The following is an 18,893-nucleotide window of genomic DNA, read 5'->3' on the forward strand; positions in this document are numbered from 1 at the left end:
GTGCTTCTCAAAGAGATCCTTCTCTGCAAAATTCTACAGAGTAAATGGAGTTTCTTTGCACATGCTCAGACCTTTCAGTGGGAGACATTAGTGTCATTTGATCCAGATGGCAGTCCTCCATCTGATCTCCTTGCTCACTTCTCCCACTTTGGCCCCACACAGGCAAGAGTTGGTTGCTATAGTTACCAATTTGTACCTGCAGCTTATTCAGTACAGCCATAGGAGGTAATTTTCAAAGGAGTTATGTGCATAAAACCATAAGAAATTGCCATGCTGGGTCAGACCATGCATCCATCAAGCCCAGCATCTTGTTTCCAACAGAGACCAAACCAGGCCACAAGAACCTGGCAAGTACCCAAACACCAAGAAGATCCCATGCTACTGATGCAATTAATAGCACTGGCTATTACCTAAGTAAACTTGATTAATAGAAGTTAATGGACTTCTCCTCCAAGAACTTATCCAAACCTTTTTTGAACCCAGGTACACTAACTGCACTAACCACATCCTCTGGCAACAAATTCCAGAGCTTATCATAGCAATTTCCAAAAGCTATTTACTTGAGTAAAATGCACATTCACAAGTACATTTTATGTACAATTCAATAGCATATATTGTAGCAATTTTCAAAAGCCCACTTTAACGAGTAAAGTGCATTTATTCAAGCAAAACACAGTTTTCTGCATGTAAATGCTTTTTAAAATCAGGCCCTTAGATTTCAATGTGTCATAAATTTGAATGGGAAACAAAAACAAATTAAATGAACATTTTTATTTAAATTTTATTTATTTATAAAATGTCTATCCCACCGATCCACAAATCTCAGTGGGTAACAGAAAATACACACATAAAATAAAGTGTGAAACATAAAGGGCCTAATATTCAAAGTATGTTCAGTGCTATTTAGCTGGTTAAGCGGGACTTATGTGGCTAAGTAGTGGCTGCTAAATATGCACCTATGATCAGCAGCTGCCACTTAGCTGTATAAATCCTTTATACACCTCAAAATTAAACACACAAAAAGCAGGCATGTATTGGGCAGATCGGGGGAGGAACGAATTAGCCATATAACTTATACAGCTAACTGCCAATATTTGGAGTTAGCTGCATAAGTTTATGTTTAAGTTTAGGTGCCCCATAGGGCATGTTTAAACTTAGCCAGGTAGACTTATCCAGCTAAGTGTGCACATATATGCATGTATTCAACGGCTTTGCCGTGCCACTGAATATACATTGTAACTTAGACAGATTAGACATATCCGGCTAAGTTACTTGGGTTTTCATCATGACTGTTTTTTTTCTTTGGCTTAGGAATTTCCTGCTGCTCCTTTGGGCCTCCTGGGGTTGGGATCTGGTGCCATAAGCCTTAATTTTCAATGACCTGGAGATTTTCCCCTATTTAATATCTCCTCCTAACTCAAACCCCGTCATCCCACCAGATATTCACTAGTTTGACCTTCACTCTTACCCGACCTTGCATTTACACTCAAGAATGGACTCTGACTCTTCCAGGTTAAAGCACCTATTAAGCTTTTAACCGTACACTCTACGGTAACACTTTATATTTCTCCTGCCTTATCTTCCTTCCAGCTTGTCGCAAGCTTCCAAGTTCTCTTTCCCTGTTGATTGTAACTTTGACTTATTCCCACCTATTGTTTAGCTCTCGTTTACTTGAATTGTTACTCCAGTTATTCCCTGTTAAATGTAAACCGATCCGATATGGTTATTACTATGAAGGTCGGTATAAAAAACTGTTAAATAAATAAATAAATAAATCTCAGCCAGGGGACATACACTAGGGCTCCATTCAGAACTCTGCAATCAACATAAGAATATAAGAACATAAGAAATTGCCACTCTGGGTCAGACCAAGGGTCCACCAAGCCCAGCATCCTGCCTCCAACAGAGGCCAAACCAGGCCACAAGAACCTGGCAATTACCCAAACACTAAGAAGATCCCATGCCTCTGACGCAATCAATAGCAGTGGCCATTTCCCAAGTAAACCCGACTAATAGTCGTTAATGGACTTCTCCTCTAAGAACCCATCCAAACCCCTTCCGAACCCAGCCACACCAACTACACCAACCACATCCCCCAGCAACAAATGCCAGAGCTCTATTGTGTATGGGTCCACATCCAGCCTCTAAGTGTCACCATTGCATGACAAGTGGGACTCCCCCCACCAGGAACTGTGAACACCACTTTCACAGCATTTCCATCCCTCACAGCCCAGGAAGCAGCAGATCTGATCTGGAGATCTAACACAGCTCTGCCATTGAACCAGCTTGAATGTGTTTTTTTTGTATTCTCTGGAATAGGCATTAAGTTGCTGCTAAGAAAACAGCTGAAAAAGGTGAAACATGATGGACTTTTAAAATGTCTCCAGTTCACCATATCATTGTAAAGCTACTGTTGAGAACAGTCACGTTTTACTTGTGGATGAGGCAGGCTGAGGTTAAAAATGATGGCTTCCAAATGTCATAGTGGGATAAGTTACAATCATTAATAGATCTTAGTCCAACAAAAATGTTACTTTTTTACATACCAAACTCTTTAAAAATATCCATTAATGTTACAATTCCCGGCCGCAGGCTGGCAGCCCCTACACCTCCCGGTGCTGGGCCCCAACCTCAGCCCTCCTCACCTTGGCCATGGCGGGCCAAGGTGAGGAGGGCTGAGGTTGGGGAACACTGCCGCACCGATCATGCCGCCGCCACCCCTAGTGATGACATCAGCGGCCCTGGGTATATAAGGCAAGCTCTGACAGTCAGAGCTTGCCATGGCAACAGGTTTCTGTGCTATCTTTTGCCAGTGTTCCTGAGTTGCTGTTCCTGATCCTGTTTCTGCATTCCTGTGCCAGTACTAGTCTCCAGTTCCTGTTCCTGCTTCTGCTCCAGATTCCTAGCTCCAGTTCCCACATTCCTGTTCCTTGCTCCTCTTCCCTCGGACGGACCTTGGCTCTTGACCCAGACTGCTCCTTGACCTTGCCATCTGCTGCCTGCCTCTGACCTCTGGATTGGACATGACCATGTCTTCTGCCGACTGCCTCTGGCCTTCAGACAGAACCTGACCTCTTCCTCTGCTGTCTGCCTTGGACCTCCAGCTCCTGGTTGCCGCCCACTTTGTCTGGCCGTATTACACGAGATCATCCACACAGAGGCCCACCTAAGACCAGCTGGCCCCAGCACTTAAGGGCTCAACCTGCAGGGAACGTGAGCTGGTAGGGCGAAGCTCCTGCTGGCCTCTGCTTCCCGTCTGGCCTTATCTTCCAATGTTGGGGACCTGTGGGAGTCTCCCCCACAAGTAGCATCAACATTACCTCGGGCCAAGGGTCCATGCTCGCAACAGGTTGCCAAGGCCATGAACCCGGCTGAGGCATCTGCCCTGCAGGCCATACCGGGGCTGGCCCTCAAGATCCAGCAGCAGCAGCAGCAGCAATACCTCCAGGCTTTGGCAGTCTCCATCAAGCATCTCAATGCCCGCATGAACTCTGGTCCCACTCCAGCCGCAGTGCTGGCACAGACTCCCAACCCCCTGGTGCAGCCAGTGCCACAGAGGTCATCCATTTTGCTGCAGGCACCTCCTCGATACGATGGCGACTCGAAGCTATGCAGAGAGTTTATAAACCAGTGCTGTATGCACTTCATGCTGCAGGTCGCAGCCTTCCTGGATGAGATGACTGAGATAACCTTCATTCTCTTGCGGCTCGAGGATAGAGCTCTATCCTGGGCCTCCCCACTGTGGGAGCATTCGGATGCCCTCCTCCAGTACCTGACTCACTTTGTCATGGAATTTCAGAGGACCTTTGATGGCCCAGGGAGGTCCATGAATGCTAGCTATGAACAACTGCACCTCCACCAAGGCCGGCGACCTCTGAACGACTATGTCATTGAATTCCATATGCTGGTCACGGAGGTGGGTTGGCAGAAGGATTGCCTCTATTCCATCTTTCTGGATGGTCCTACTATGCAACTGCAGGACAAGCTTGCAGCCCGTGAATTACCCGACTCCTGGGAAGCATTAATCAACCTAGCCGGTCGTATTTGTCAACGAGCCCAGGAGCACAGCCAAGAACTGCGCCCTTCTCATTCTCCATCTTCAGAGTCTGCTCGCCCTTCCTCCATTGGAGGGAGGTCCCCTCTGAGATCCTTAAGCCCTCAAGGTCCAGAAGAACCCATGCAGTTGGGATGAGGCAAACGTTCTTCCAAGGAGCATCTTCGTAGAAGACATTCTGGACTTTGCTTGTACTGAGGAGCCACAGGACATCGATTTTCTCAATGTCCAGTCTATCTGGGAAACTCCCTGGCCTAGGGCCAGTAGAGGCCCTGACCCTAGGCACAGCCAATTTGGCCCTTCAACTTTCCCTGCTAGCAAAGCTGACCTGCGGACCCTGCTCCTGCCCGACCTTAGCCCTGATCGATTCAGGGGCTGGTGGGAATTTCCTGTGGGAAAACCTAGCTCACCAGCTGACTATTCCCATCAAGCCACTCGAGGTCTCCCTAACCATCGCCTCAATCCATGGGGATCCCCTGCCGTGAAGAATCTCACAGGTCTCCACACCAATTCAACTACAGGTTGGAGCCCTCCACCATGAGGAAATCGAATTCTACAACTTGGAGAAGTCCATCCACACAGTGGCTCTGAGCTTTCTTTGGCTCCAAAGCCACTCCCCAACTGGGCCACTCTCCAACTCTCAGAGTTGGGCCCTCACTGCTGGGGGGTCCTCACTGTCTCTCCCATTGTCTAGGATGATCCCCGGAGTCCCAGCTCCATATGCAGACTACTCCGATGTGTTTTCTAAATAGATAGTTGAAATTCTGCCACCTTTCCAGAAGTTCAACTGCACTATAGAACTTCTGCCTGGGACCTCGCCCCCTAGGGGTAGGGTTTACCCACTCATTGTTCCTGAAACCAACGCGATGGCTGAATAAGGAAAATCTGGCCAAGGGCTTCTTCCAGCCATCCTCTTTGCCCACAGGGGTGGGCTTCTATTTTGTAACTAAGAAAGATGGATCCTTGTGCCTCTGTATTAACTACAGGGGCCTTAAAGCCATCACCCACAAGGATAAATACCTGCTACCTTTAATAAATAAGCTATTCGACCATCTGCAGGGTGCCACAGTCTTCCCCAAACTAGATTTAAGAGGCACCTTCAAAAAAGGTCTGGATTTGTCCTTCGGATGACTGGAAGACTTCAATACCAGGGATGGGAATTACGAGTAGCTCGTAATGCCCTTCGGCCTTTGCAATGCCCCGGCGGTCTTCCAGCGAATGATGAACTAGATATTGCTTGATCTGGATGTTCTCATTTATCCTGATCTACTCCTGAGACATATAGACACACTGTCAGGATGTGCGCCAAGTTCTCCAGCATCTTCATGTCAATCACCTATATATCGTTAGATAAACATGTGTTCAAAAAACACAGAGTCTACCCTTCCTTGGCTACATAGTCTCCAAGAAATGCTTCACCATGGACCCCAGCAAACTTCAGTCCATCCGGGACTGGCCTCAACAATCCAGCTTACTGGGTTTCGCCAATTATTATCGCCAGTTCATCGCCAACTACTCTGTCACTGCAGTACCCCTCACTGCATTAACACGGAAGGGTGTGGACCCTAAGAACAGGAACCCTGAGGCTATCTTGGCCTTTAAGGCCCTCAAGGAGGCCTTCCTCAAGAAGCCATGCTTGTAATACCCTGATCCCAGATGACCATTTGTCGTCGAGGTGGATGCCTCCTCCATGGAGGTTGGAGCCGTCCTCAGCCAGTACTCCCTCAATGGCAAACTCTATCAATGCTCGTTCTACTCCCACAAGTTCATGCCCACTGAGAACCACTATGGTGTTGATGACCGCAAACTACTCACCATCAAGTTAGCCTTGGAGGAATGACGTCCTTGGCTCGAGGGAGCTCAACATTGTTTTGTTATATACACTGACCACAACACCTCGAGCACCTCAAATAGGCCCAACATCTTAAAGCCAGATGCTCTTCTTCTCACGCTTTGACTTTAAGTATCACCTGGGGTAGAAGAATTTACGTGCAGATGCGCTTTTACGTTGCTTTGAACCAGAAGACATGCCAGATACCCCACAGCACATCATCAACCCAGCATGCATCCACCTACTCGTGTCTACCCCGGTGCCCATCGGGAAGAGGGTAGTTCCCTGCAGGCTCTGCGAGAAGATCTTGTCCTGGGCCCATGACTCACAAGTCGCTGGGCATGCCTGCACCCTAAGCCTACTCCAACACGATTACTGGTGGCCGAACATGATCCAGGACGTCCGAGCCTATATGGACTCCTGACCCACATGTGCCCAACAGAAGGCCCTGGTGGGATGGCCGTGGGGGCTTCTTCAACCATTACCCACCCCGAAGGTGCCTTGGGTCCACGTCTCCATGGACTTCGTAGTGGACCTTCCCAACTCTAATACCACTACCTCGACTCTCTACTGCCACCTCTGGTGGTCCAGCTTCCAGCTTAAAGAACTATTTGTTTTTACTTCATATTCTAGCCTAGCCGGTGGTTCCTCTCAGGATCTCCTCCTGGGGGTGCTGTCATCTGCCATCGGCCCAGGGATTCACCATTTCCTCTTAGTGGTCATTCCTTATACTACTATCTCGCTGTGAGAGCCAACCACTACAGACCACTAACACCGCTCACGGAAGTATTATATAGACAACTTCCTTCTCTTTCTTTGGGACTTGCCAGCAGCCTATATATAACAGATTGCTACTTCATAGAGGAGGCATGATTGATTGCTATCTCAGTAGCGAAGTACAATATCCTATTGTTAGCTCCTATCCTCAGAAGAATATCATAGAACATATTGCCAACTCCTCTTCCCTGGGGAGTTGGCGCATAACAGCTTGCTACCTTCCTTTCTTACAGGAACTACTAACTCTGCCCTCCTGGCGGGGTCAGCACTACAGATAGCTAACTCCTCCCTTCTGGAGGAGCAGATCATAACAGATTGCTACTCCTCCTCCTTTCAAGAGAAAAGCAGAACAGTTGCTACTCCACCCTCCTGGCGGGGTGAGTGACAGCAGATTGCTGACTCTCCCCCCCCTGGAGGAGGAGAGCACTAACAGATTACTACTCCTTCCCTCTGGAGGAGGAGAGCGCTAACAGGAGTGGAGACGTCGGGCAGCGACGGTCACAACAGGAGCCTCACCTTTCTTTATTGTTTACGGCTGATAGCCTCAGCCACCTCTGCCTAAGCGATTGTCCGTCTCCTCGCCAGCTGCCTGAGCCACCACTCAGGCTCTACATGCGGTGTGGACCTGCACTTCCAAAATGTTCCAAGAGGCTGCCAAAATTGCCAAAAGAATGACCAATGTCCATCGCAGGCCAGCCCTGGTGTTCCATCCTGGAGATAATATGGCTAAGCACATACCACATATGCCCGAAACTACCCTCTCAGCACCTGGCTTCGAAATTTATCAGCCCTTTCTCAGTTGCCAGACGTGTTGGATCAGTATCATATCAGCTCTACCTGCCACCTTCCTTAAGGATCCACAACACATTCCACGTGTCACTAAAATCCCTGGTCCTATCATGGCCTTCACGCAAACCTCCCGAACCTCCTCCGCTCACTTCAGATCCAGACCCTACCTACATGTACGTAAAATCCTAGATGTCCGGAAGAGAGGCCGAAAATGGGTGTACTTTTCCTGGGAAGGTTACGGCCCCAAAGAAAATTAATGGGAGCCAGTTACCCATATCCAGGATAAAGAACTTCTGTGACAGTTCCACGCTTCTCATCCCGGTAAGCCCAGGCCTCCAGGGAGGGGCCATAAGGGGGGGTACTGTTACAATTACCGGCTGCAGGCCGGCAGTCCCTACCTTACGCAGGGCCCTGACCTTGGCCCTCCTCACCTTGGCCGAGGCGGGCAGCCGCCGTTGTGGCCCTGCCATCTCCCGGTCACCCTACTCAACTCAGGATGGTCTTCCGCCCTCTCCTGCTGCCTCCCATCCATGGTGGGGGTACACCACCGCACCGACCACGCCACCACCGCCTTCTTCCTTGGCCCCCACTCCTAGGTGTGTGCACGTGTCTCTCAGGAATTTAAAGGGGCCATGGCGGGAAAAGCTCTCGCGGCCCCTAGTGACTGCAGCGGCCCTGGGTATGTAAGGCAAGCTCTGACAGTCAGAGCTTGCCTTGGCAACAGATCTCCTCGCTGTCTTTTGCCAGTGTTCCTGAGTTGCTGTTCCTGATCCTATTCTTGCGTTCCTGTGCCGGTACTAGTCTCCAGTTTCTGTTCCTGCTTCTGTTCCAGAATCCCAGCTCCAGTTCTCACGTTCCTGTTCCTTGCTCCTATTCCCTCAGATGGACCTTGGCTCTTGACCTGGATTGCTCCTTGACCTTGTCGCCTGCTGCCTGCCTCTGACCTCTGGACGGGACCTGACCATGTCTTCTGCCGCCTGCCTCCGGCCTTCGAACCAAACTTGACCTCGTCTTATGCTGTCTGCCTCAGACCTCTGGCTCCTGGTTGCTGCCCGCCTCGTCTGGCCATGTTACATGGGATCATCCATGCAGAGGCCCACCTAAGACCAGCCAGCCCCGGCACCTAAGGGCTCAACCTGTGGGGAATGTGGGCTGGTAGTGGTGAAGTTCTTGCTGGCCTCTGCTTCCTGTCCGGTCTCGCCTCCCGACACTGGGTCTCCCCCACAGGTAGTGTCAACACCACCTCAGGCCAAGGGTCCACGTTCGCAACAATTAACAATCACATCCCGATATATATTACATTCATACACCACATCCATAATATAAAACCCCGTATTCACATAATTAGATATAATGTAAGTTAAATTCCCTAAGATATCCACAAACATCTTTCCCGACACTATATCAGGATCCTCTATATTTCTTCATAATATGGAAGTCTCAGTACATCAATTAATATCCAGTTTATACCCTTTTAATGAACTGCACTTCGAATGCTTAAATGTTCGCTCATAACCATTAAATGAATTAGGTTCAAGATCTTCATAGCCAGGTGTCAAACCATCTTCATAAACATTCAGATGCATTTCTTATAGCAATATTTCAAATCCTCACCAAATCATCTCTGGAAGGAAGCAATTCAAATGTTTATATATCCATTAACTCACAACTAAAAATTTGTTACAATTATTGTAACTGCTCTTACCTGCATGGTAACATCACATTGTCTACCATTGTTGACACTTATAAATGTTACAATAGACCACTTTATTCTGCTAGACACACCGGCAAAATCCTTATTCACAAGAACTCTCTGATTTGACACTGCACATGTCATCTATAAATCAAAATCAAATAAAACATTCCAAATTTATTAAATCTATGCTTAATTGTTAAATCCAACAATCATTACTATAAAGTACATTCTACTCACACAAAACTCACCACATGGCTGCCTGATGCGACACTGCCGATTCAGCTAAAAAATATGGGATTTTATATTATGGATATGGTGTGTGAATGTGATATGTATGGGGGTGTGATGATGGATATTTTTAAAGGGTTTGGTATGCAAAAAGAGTGACATTTTGTCGTTGGACTAAGATGTATTAATGATTGTATTTATGTAAGTCATTTATAGTTACTGCACTTGTATTTAAATGTATTTTCTATAGAATTGTGATTAAACAGCAATATATGATTAATCGATGCCTCTATGTTGTATTGTATATGTATGAGTGAGGATCTAACATATTCCTTCAGTTGTGTGTTTGACCTAGTGGGATAAGTGACAATAACTTATGTGTAGTACCGTGTTTTACTTTGAGCTACTATAATGCTTTATCTTCTTCTGTTTTGATACAGGTCAGTGGGGATTGCCTACAATAACAATTGCAGGGGTTTTAGGCATGTTCAGTGCTACCGTGGCTGGAATTATTGAGTCAATTGGCGATTATTATGCTTGTGCACGCCTGGCTGGAGCACCAGCCCCACCTGTACATGCTATTAACAGGTACTGCACCATGTGACCATTTCATTCTTTATTTCATTCTCTCTCTACTTCAGATCTAATTCCATCAGATTATAATATCTGTTTAGTAACCTTTATCTTTGCTTCATGGCAATTTTAGGGGACACTCTTTAAATGTGCTGTTCTTCTGCTTGATGCTGTAGGGTAGTATCAGGGGCAGTGTTGCATGGCTAGAAGTTCTGTTCTTCCTGTGATGCCACATCCTAAAGGAGGAACATTTTCAAAATGCCAACATTGCTGCAACGTTCATGAGTACTTTTTACCCTCCATCTTTGCAGCAATTTTTAAAGGAAAAATATGCATGTACTTTTACTTAAATAATTGCCCCAAGGAATTACCTTTGGAGTACTTCCTTTTCTGCTGATACTATTTCCAAAAAAAAGTACATGCATAGTTTTGAAAACCATGTACATAGTAGGGATGTGAATCGTTTTTCAACGATTAAAATTATCATCCGATAATTTTATCTTTGCTTCGTCCGATAATTTTAATATCGTCTTAAATCGTTAAAGAACACGATACAATAGGAATTCTAATGATTTATTGTTAAAAATCGTTAAATCGGGTTAGTGCGCACTAACGGGAGTTAGTGCGCACTAACCATTGTTAGTGCGCACTAACAGAAAATGATACAAATTGACACTTTTCAGGTCAGTTAAGGTCAATTTAGGAATGAATATGTATTCCTATTGGCTGGCTGTCCTCTTATTTATTGATGTTACCAAGGTTCCCACTGAGGTGATGGTTGGGGGGATGGGAAATGGAAACGGTTGGTAGCTTGACAAAAAAAGTAATGTGATCAGTCAATGTGACTAGAACTTGTGCCCTATCCTTGATACTGGGAGTGTTGTGATCTTCCTGCACACAGTGCCCTATCCCTGATACTGGGAGTGTTGTGATCTTCCTGCATGCAGTGCCCTATCCCTAATACCAGGAGTGTTGTGATCTTCCTGCACACAGTGCCCTATCCCTGATACCGGGAGTGTTGTGATCTTCCTGCATGCAGTGCCCTATCCCTAATACCATGAGTGTTGTGATCTTCCTGCACGCAGTGCCCTATCCCTAATACCAGGAGTGTTGTGATCTTCCTGCACACCGTGCCCTATCCCTGATACCGGGAGTGTTGTGATCTTCCTGCACGCAGTGCCCTATCCCTGATACTGGGAGTGTTGTGATCTTCCTGCACACAGTGCCCTATCCCTGATACTGGGAGTGTTGTGATCTTCCTGCATGCAGTGCCCTATCCCTAATACCAGGAGTGTTGTGATCTTCCTGCACACAGTGCCCTAACCCTAATACTGGGAGTGTTGTGATCTTCCTGCACGCAGTGCCCTAACCCTGATACCGGGAGTGTTGTGATCTTCCTGCACACAGTGCCCTAACCCTGATACCGGGGGTGTTGTGATCTTCCTGCACTGAGCAGGGATACGGCACTGCATGCAGGAAGATCACAACACTCCCGGTAACAGGGATAGGGCACTGTGTGCAGGAAGATCACAACACTCCTGGTATTAGGGATAGGGCACTGCATGCAGGAAGATCACAACACCCCTGGTATCAGGGATAGGGCACTGCGTGCAGGAAGATCACAACACTCCCAGTATCAGGGATACGGCACTGCATGCAGGAAGATCACAACACTCCCGGTATCAGGGATAGGGCACTGTGTGCAGGAAGATCACAACACTCCCGGTATTAGGGATAGGCACTGCATGCAGGAAGATCACAACACTCCCGGTATCAGGGTTAGGGCACTGTGTGCAGGAAGATCACAAAACTCCCAGTATCAGGGATAGGGCACTGAGTGCAGGAAGATCACAACACTTCCCAGTATCAGGCATAGGGCACTGTGTACAGGAAGATCACAACACTCCCAGTATCAGGGATACGGCACTGCATGCAGGAAGATCACAACACTCCCGGTATCAGGGATAGGGCACAAGTTCTAGTCATATTGACTGATCACATTACTTTTTTTGTCAAGCTACCAACTGTTTCCATTTCCCATCCCCCATATATTGTCAGTGGGAACCTTGGTAACATGAATAAATAAGAGGGCAGCCAATAGGAATACATATTCATTCCTAAACTGACCTTAACTGACCTGAAAAGTGTCAAATTGTATCATTTTCTGTTAGTGCACACTAACTCCCGTTAGTGCGCACTAATCGGAAAAAACGATTTTTTAGCTAAAAAATCGTGCCAAATACAATTTTCTTCTCCTGCCAGACGATTTCGATCTTTAAGACGATCGGGCACACGATTCACATCTCTAGTACATAGAGGTCAATATTCAGCAGCACGGTGAGCAGCTAAAGTTAATCAGACAAATTGTCATGGAGCAATGCTATGCTGAATGTAGCCAGATAAGTTTATCTGGCTTACCTGGATTTTATCTGGCTAACGTTTAGACTGCTCTCTAGAATGACCAGATTTAGCCATTATCCTGCTAATTTATTTAACAACCCTGGAATGCCCCCAGACTGCCTCCAACTTATCCAGCTACTTTGTTTCTGAGTAAACAGCTGGATAAAATTGGAGATATTCAGCAGAGCAGGAAATTTAAAATCTGCTGTTTTTCCAGCTAAATCCCAAATATAGCCAGACAAACCATCTGGATATTGACCCTGTAATTTCCCCCCCAACCTAAACCCACCCCATGAGTGCCCACACTACAGTTCTGGTGCAAGTATGCATGCACTTTTACCTCCACGCAGGGTGAGACATTTTCTGCAGTAAAATACTTTTTACCTTTCAGAAATCCCTTTGAAAATTGCCCTTAAAATGATCTCAGGATTTTAATGTTGGTACAATGAAATGTTTGGTGATGTAGTCATATTCAGCATTACTATGTTCTGAGTTTAGTGATATCACATTTCATACATGATCTATTCACAGCCATGTACAGAGGCATAGAGCTGATATCTCTACAAAGTTTATGCTCTCACAAAAAGGGTTGCAAACGTTTCCTTGGACCATATTGGACCCTCCATTAAACTTGAGACATTAGGTCCAGGGGTTGAGGAAGTGGAGGGAGGGTTGGTAATTGTCAGTCCACTCAGCTCTTGGCTTTCAAGCAACCCACCCTCATATACTTTGTTTTATAAAATGTTATTACATTAACCATCCTCATAAACTAGGGCTTCCCGAACTGTGGGTCGGGATCTCAAATGGGATCCCAAAACCTTCAGCTGGGCTCACAAGTGCCTCAAAGGGTAGTGCTCTTCAGGCACCAGTATCAGCATTAGTAGGAAATATCAGCGTGGAGCCTATGAGCCAGCACACAGGCCCTGTGTTTGCATGAGTTTCTGTGGTAACAAGATGTTACGCTCCGCGGCCGCAGATGGCTGCGACCGCTTCTGCTCTCCTCTCTTTTTGCTACCTTGGCTCCATTGGGTGAACTCGCGGCCTCTGCCAGCTACCACTGGCCTTCCAGCCTCCGTTCCCGGACCTACCAGAGCAGCATGGACGCTGCTGACCTCCATCTTACCCTCGGGGTTTCCTAGGCACGCGTGCACGCTCCCCGACCTGCTTTCACCACATCATGGCGGGAACCTCGGGGGCATCCCCATCAGATGACGTCACTCAATTCCGATATTTAAACTCGCCAGCCCAGACAGCCAGCGACTTGGCAACAAGTTCACTTACTGTATCTACCTACTCTCACTGCATTGTTCCGGTTCCTGTTTCTATGGTGTGAGACCATCGGGTACCCGCTCCTCGGGGACCCTCTCTCGTCTCTTGGCTATCCGCTCCTCGAAGGGCCTTTCAACCAGACTCCTGCCTGCCTCATTTCCCGAGGTTTTCTACAGAACTAATTCTTGTCTTCAGTTGCTGTGAGTACCATGCTGTAGAATCCTGTTGTTGATATCTACGTGGGAATTCTCTCCGGTGTACCCTGCTCTGCGGACCATTGCCATGATTCTAGAGGAGCCACCTCCGGGTCTACCTTGCTCTGTGAACCTGTGCTGTGATATCCCTAGAGGGACCCTCGCCAGTGTACTCCGCTCTGCGGACCACTGCCATGTTCTCCCACCAAGGAATCCTCTTGTCTACCATCTCTACGGACCCAGTATATTACAGTGACTGTAACCTTCCCCAGCCCCCCGCTCCTCGGGTAGTGCTGCAGCTATTGTCTGACTGTTGTGATACGAACTGAGTCTGCAGAATCTGACATCAGCATCTTCGCTGTCATCCCGTGGCCCACCTCTTGGGGTCACCCTCACTTTCTCCACCTATACATCTGCTGTATATCATCCCACAGCTGAGGCTCCACGTCTCGATGGTGAGGCTCAGCGGGGCTCCTCCCCTGGGTGGTACCACCTCTCACCTTGGCCAAAGGGCCCACTTACTTACAAATCCTAACAGAAGACCTGCATGAGTAGCGAGCAGGGCTGCTGCAGTGACTGTGAGCTTGCACTGTCCCACTGGTCCTGTACTGACTTTCATTAGTATGCTGCTGCCACTTGCAAATCACATAGACCATCCATGAGAGGAAGGGTGGTCTGAGTGTGCATGGTCCCCTAAGATGACCACTGCTCTTTTCCTCACCCATCACTGGACCTACCCAAGAAAAAAAGTGTTGCCCCTGCATTAGTCTGCCATTTCTTCTCACTAGTTGTCATCCAACTTTGGCCCAGGGCCCAAAGGAAAATGTTGCTGCTGACCCTAGGAAGAGGGATGCTTGGAGGAAGGATAAGCTTGAGGGTTAGATCAGCTGGAGAGAGATTGGCTATAGAGGGTGAGAGGATCAACTGGAGCATTTAAAAGAGGAGCTGGGCATGAAAGGGGATCAGCTGGAGGATGTGAGAGAAAGGTAAGATGGGAGGATGGGATGTGAGAAAGGGGGGAGATGACAGAGGATCAACTGGGGTTATAAAAGTGGTTTGGAGGTTAGAGGATCAACTGAGAGGAACATAAGGAGATGGGGGATGTAAGAGGAGACCAACAAGGAAAAAAAATATAACAAAGGAAAACAGTGACCTCTCTCACAAAAATATAGAAAATAATATAAAGAGCGGAAAATATACAAATCATATACAACTAGGGGTAGATTTTCAAAGGGTTACATGCATATGTCCCGGGGCTTTGAAAAAGGGGTGGGAAGGGGGCAGGGCCAGGGGCGCGGTAGCGGTCTGGGGAGGTCTGGGGGCGGGGCCGGGGTGGTCCCGAGTCCTCCGGCACAACGGCTGTGCTGGGGGATGGCGCGCCGGCAGCCGGCTGGAGCGTGCAAGTTATGCCTGCCAGAGGAATAGAGGTAGGGGGGTGCGTTAGATAGGGGAAGGGAGGGGAAGGTGGGGGGAGTGAAAGGAAAGTTCCCTCCGAGGCCGCTCTGATTTCGGAGCGGCCTCGGAGGGAACGGGGAAAGCCATCAGGCCTCCCCTAGGGCTTGGCGTGATGCGATCCCGGGTCGTGCCCCGGGATCTCCACTCACCACCCGGTCCACTCTGCCCACGGAAGCCCCCTCCAGCCCGCCGAACCCAAGATGCGGCCGCCCAGGCCTGAGACGCGGCCTACTGCGACGTCCCCCCCTGTGAGGGAGACGCCGCCGGCGATCCGCCGCTGGCCCTGCCTCCTAGGTGCACGCACACACAGGGGCTCTCTATTTAAGGGGCCAGCGCAGGAAAACAGAGGACACCTCCCTACTGACATCAGACGCTGCCGGGTTATTTAAACCCGGCAGTCACAACTAGCCAGTGCCTTGCAACGAGGTTGACTCTTCGGAGTAGCTAGTTGTGCTTCCTGCTTCCCAGTTCCTGCTTGTTCCTGATGTCTGATTCCTGGCTCCTGACCTTGCTTTGTTCTTCGACTCTGGCTTCTGCTTCCGTCCCTGGTTTTGGCATCTGCTGTCTGATTCCTGGCTCCTGACCTTGCTTTGTTCTTCGACTCCAGCTCCTGCTTCCGTCCCTGGTTTTGGCAACCGACATCTGACTTCTGGCTCCCAACCTTGGCTTGTTCCTGGACTTCGGTTTTGTCTCTTCCCACTGCCACAGGTACTTGTTCTTCCCTGCCCAGAGGGTTCTCCTAAGCCCCAGTGGCTCAGGTCCTCACGGGCTCCTCCCGGGGGGACCTCGGGCTTCCAAGGGTGAAGTCTCTCTTGACCTCCTGGGTGCCATCTCATTGTTGGATTACCTCAGCAGGCTGCTCTTCTGATCCTTGGTCACATAGGATCCACCTAAGACCAAGAGACCCGGGTCCCTATGGGCTCCTCCTGGGGGGACCTTGGGCTTCCAGTGATGAAGCCGTCTTCGAAGTCTCTCCTCAGCACCGCCTCCCGGCCGCAACGCCCACTATGGGTATCCACAGCACGACACCTGCAGTCTCAGCCGGCCCAAGGGTCCACAAACATAACAGTTTGCAAGGCCATGGACCTGGCAGACCTCTTGACCTTGAAAGCCATCCCAGGAATTGCTCAGAGGTTGCATCAGCAGGAAACTTGCCTCAACTCACTGGTGGCAACTGTGCAGAGGTTAGTGGACCGGGTGGAAGGAGCCGCCGCTTCCGGTTCCCCTGTACCGGTAGCCATCCCTAATGCAGGGCCGTCTGTGCCCATACAGATGCCAGCGCCTTCGCGGTACTCAGGGGATGCAAAAATGTGTCACGGTTTCTTGAACCAATGTTATATCCACTTCAACATATTACCAGCGCAGTTTCCCACTGACCAGATCAAAACGAGCTACATTATATCCCTATTGGAGGGGAGGCCATTGGCTCGGACCTCTTCCCTATGGGAGCACCAGGATCCTCGCTTAACCAACTTAGTTCAGTTCATCACTTTTTTCCGACGGATCTTTGATGAGCCCTCCTGCAGACCCATGGCCGTGTCTGAATTACTCCAGCTACAGCAGGGTAACCGTCCCTTGGCGGAGTACGCCGTAGAGTTTCAGACCCTGGCTGCTGAGCTGAACTGGAGAAGCAATAGCCTGCATGGCATATACCTGGAGGGGCTCTCTCCATGACTTCAGGATGAGTTGGCGGCCAGGGATCTCCCGGACGACGAATGATCTTAATGACCTGGCTGGCTGCGTAGACCGCCGCATCCAATGCCAGTTCCGGGAGAGGAGACCCACTCGAGAACTCGGGGATTCCGGAACCACGCCTCCCCGAAAAAGGCATTCTCCTCCGGCCTCCCCGGGGCTATACAATGCAGAACCCATGCAGTTGGGCCGGGGTATGATTTCCCAAGAGGAGAGACGAAGGTGCTGGGCCCGGGGCCTGTGTTTTTATTGCGGGGGCAAGGGGCATTTCCTTGCCCGCTGTCATGAGCGTCTGGGAAACGCTTGGACCTAAAGTCAGTCAGGGAGTTAACTCTAGGTAACACCACCTCTGCCTCCCCGTGTACTGTTCCAGTAACCTTGATTCTCCCGGATGGGAACTTCGATACCCTAGCCCTGGTGGACTCCGGAGCCGGAGGGAACTTTATCCTCCGGGACCTGGTAGAGCAACTCCAGCTTGGGGTCCAACCTCAGAAACCCCCCTTACGTGTGTCTTCGATTCAGGGGACCCCACTTTCAGGAACCATTTCCACTCGTACTTGGCCACTAACACTCCGCACCGGTCTCCTACACCTCAAGGAGATCTCGAGGTGTAGGAGATCTGCGATGCAAAGAGCTCCTGGCTCTCAGAGAACGAGTCCGATCTCTGGAGGCTAGAGTGGCAGACCTGGAGGAGCTGAGGCAGACAGAGAGGTATATAGATGAGAGCTTCAGGGACATAGTAGTCAAGTCCCAACTTCAGACTGGCAGCCCTTGTGCTGCCTTGGAGGAAGAAGGTCTCATGATGGGAGAGCACCAACCAGGTGCAGCAGGAAAAGATCCTGTAGCAAGGACTTGCTCTCCAGGTGATACATTGTCCTTTCGCCCTGAGGATATCTCCCCAAGGCCTACTGCCCAGAAGGGAAGGGTTAGGTCGGCCGTCATAGTTGGTGATTCGATTATTAGGAATGTAGATAGCTGGGTGGCTGGTGGGCATGAAGATCACCTGGTAACATGCCTACCTGGTGCGAAGGTGGCAGACCTCACGCGTCACCTAGATAGGATTTTAGACAGTGCTGGGGAGGAGCCGGCTGTTGTGGTACATGTGAGCACCAACGACATAGGAAAATGTGGGAGGGAGGTTCTGGAAGCCAAATTTAGGCTCTTAGGTAGAAAGCTTAAATCCAGAACCTCCAGGGTAGCATTCTCTGAAATACTCCCTGTTCCACGCGCAGGTCACCAGAGGCAGGCAGAGCTCCGGAGTCTCAATGCGTGGATGAGACGATGGTGCAAGGAAGAGGGATTCAGTTTTGTTAGGAACTGGGGAACCTTTTGGGGAAGGGGGAGTCTCTTCCGAAGGATGGTCTCCACCTTAACCAGGGTGGAACCAGACTGCTGGCACTAACCTTTTAAAAGGAGATAGAGCAGCTTTTAAACTAGAACAAAGGGGAAAGCCGACAGTCGCTCAGCAGCGCATGGTTCGGAGAGAGGTATCTTCAAAGGATACTAATGATGCATTAGAATTAGGGCAACCCGACAGTGAGGTTCCAATAATTAGAAAAATAGTCCAAGTGCCTGTAACTAAAAACTCACCTGAGCTAAAAAATTCTAACTTATCCCTAACAATTAAAAAGGAGAATGAAAATACAAACAAAAAACAAACTTTGAAATGTTTGTATGCTAATGCCAGAAGTCTAAGAAGTAAGATGGGAGAATTAGAATGTATAGCAGTGAATGATGACATAGACTTAATTGGCATCTCAGAGACATGGTGGAAAGAGGACAACCAATGGGACAGTACTATACCGGGGTACAAATTATATCGCAATGACAGAGAGGAGCACCCGGGAGGAGGTGTGGCACTTTATGTCCGGGATAGCATAGAGTCCAACAGGATAAACATCCTGCATGAGACTAAATACAAAATTGAATCTTTAT

General features: G+C 48.8%; 1 protein-coding gene across 3 annotated transcripts in view; it reads left to right on the plus strand.

The window, feature by feature from the left end:
* Nucleotides 1–18,893, plus strand: part of SLC23A1 (solute carrier family 23 member 1) — an 896,619-nt gene that overhangs the window by 521,232 nt on the left and 356,494 nt on the right. For all 3 annotated transcript variants that reach the window (XM_029583351.1, XM_029583353.1, XM_029583352.1), the window contains exon 9: nucleotides 9,816–9,963. In XM_029583351.1, the coding sequence (XP_029439211.1) occupies nucleotides 9,816–9,963 (148 nt within the window). The remainder of the gene's footprint in view (nucleotides 1–9,815; nucleotides 9,964–18,893) is intronic.

This window comes from Rhinatrema bivittatum, chromosome 18 (genome assembly GCF_901001135.1).
Source record: "Rhinatrema bivittatum chromosome 18, aRhiBiv1.1, whole genome shotgun sequence".
NCBI lineage: Eukaryota > Metazoa > Chordata > Amphibia > Gymnophiona > Rhinatrematidae > Rhinatrema > Rhinatrema bivittatum.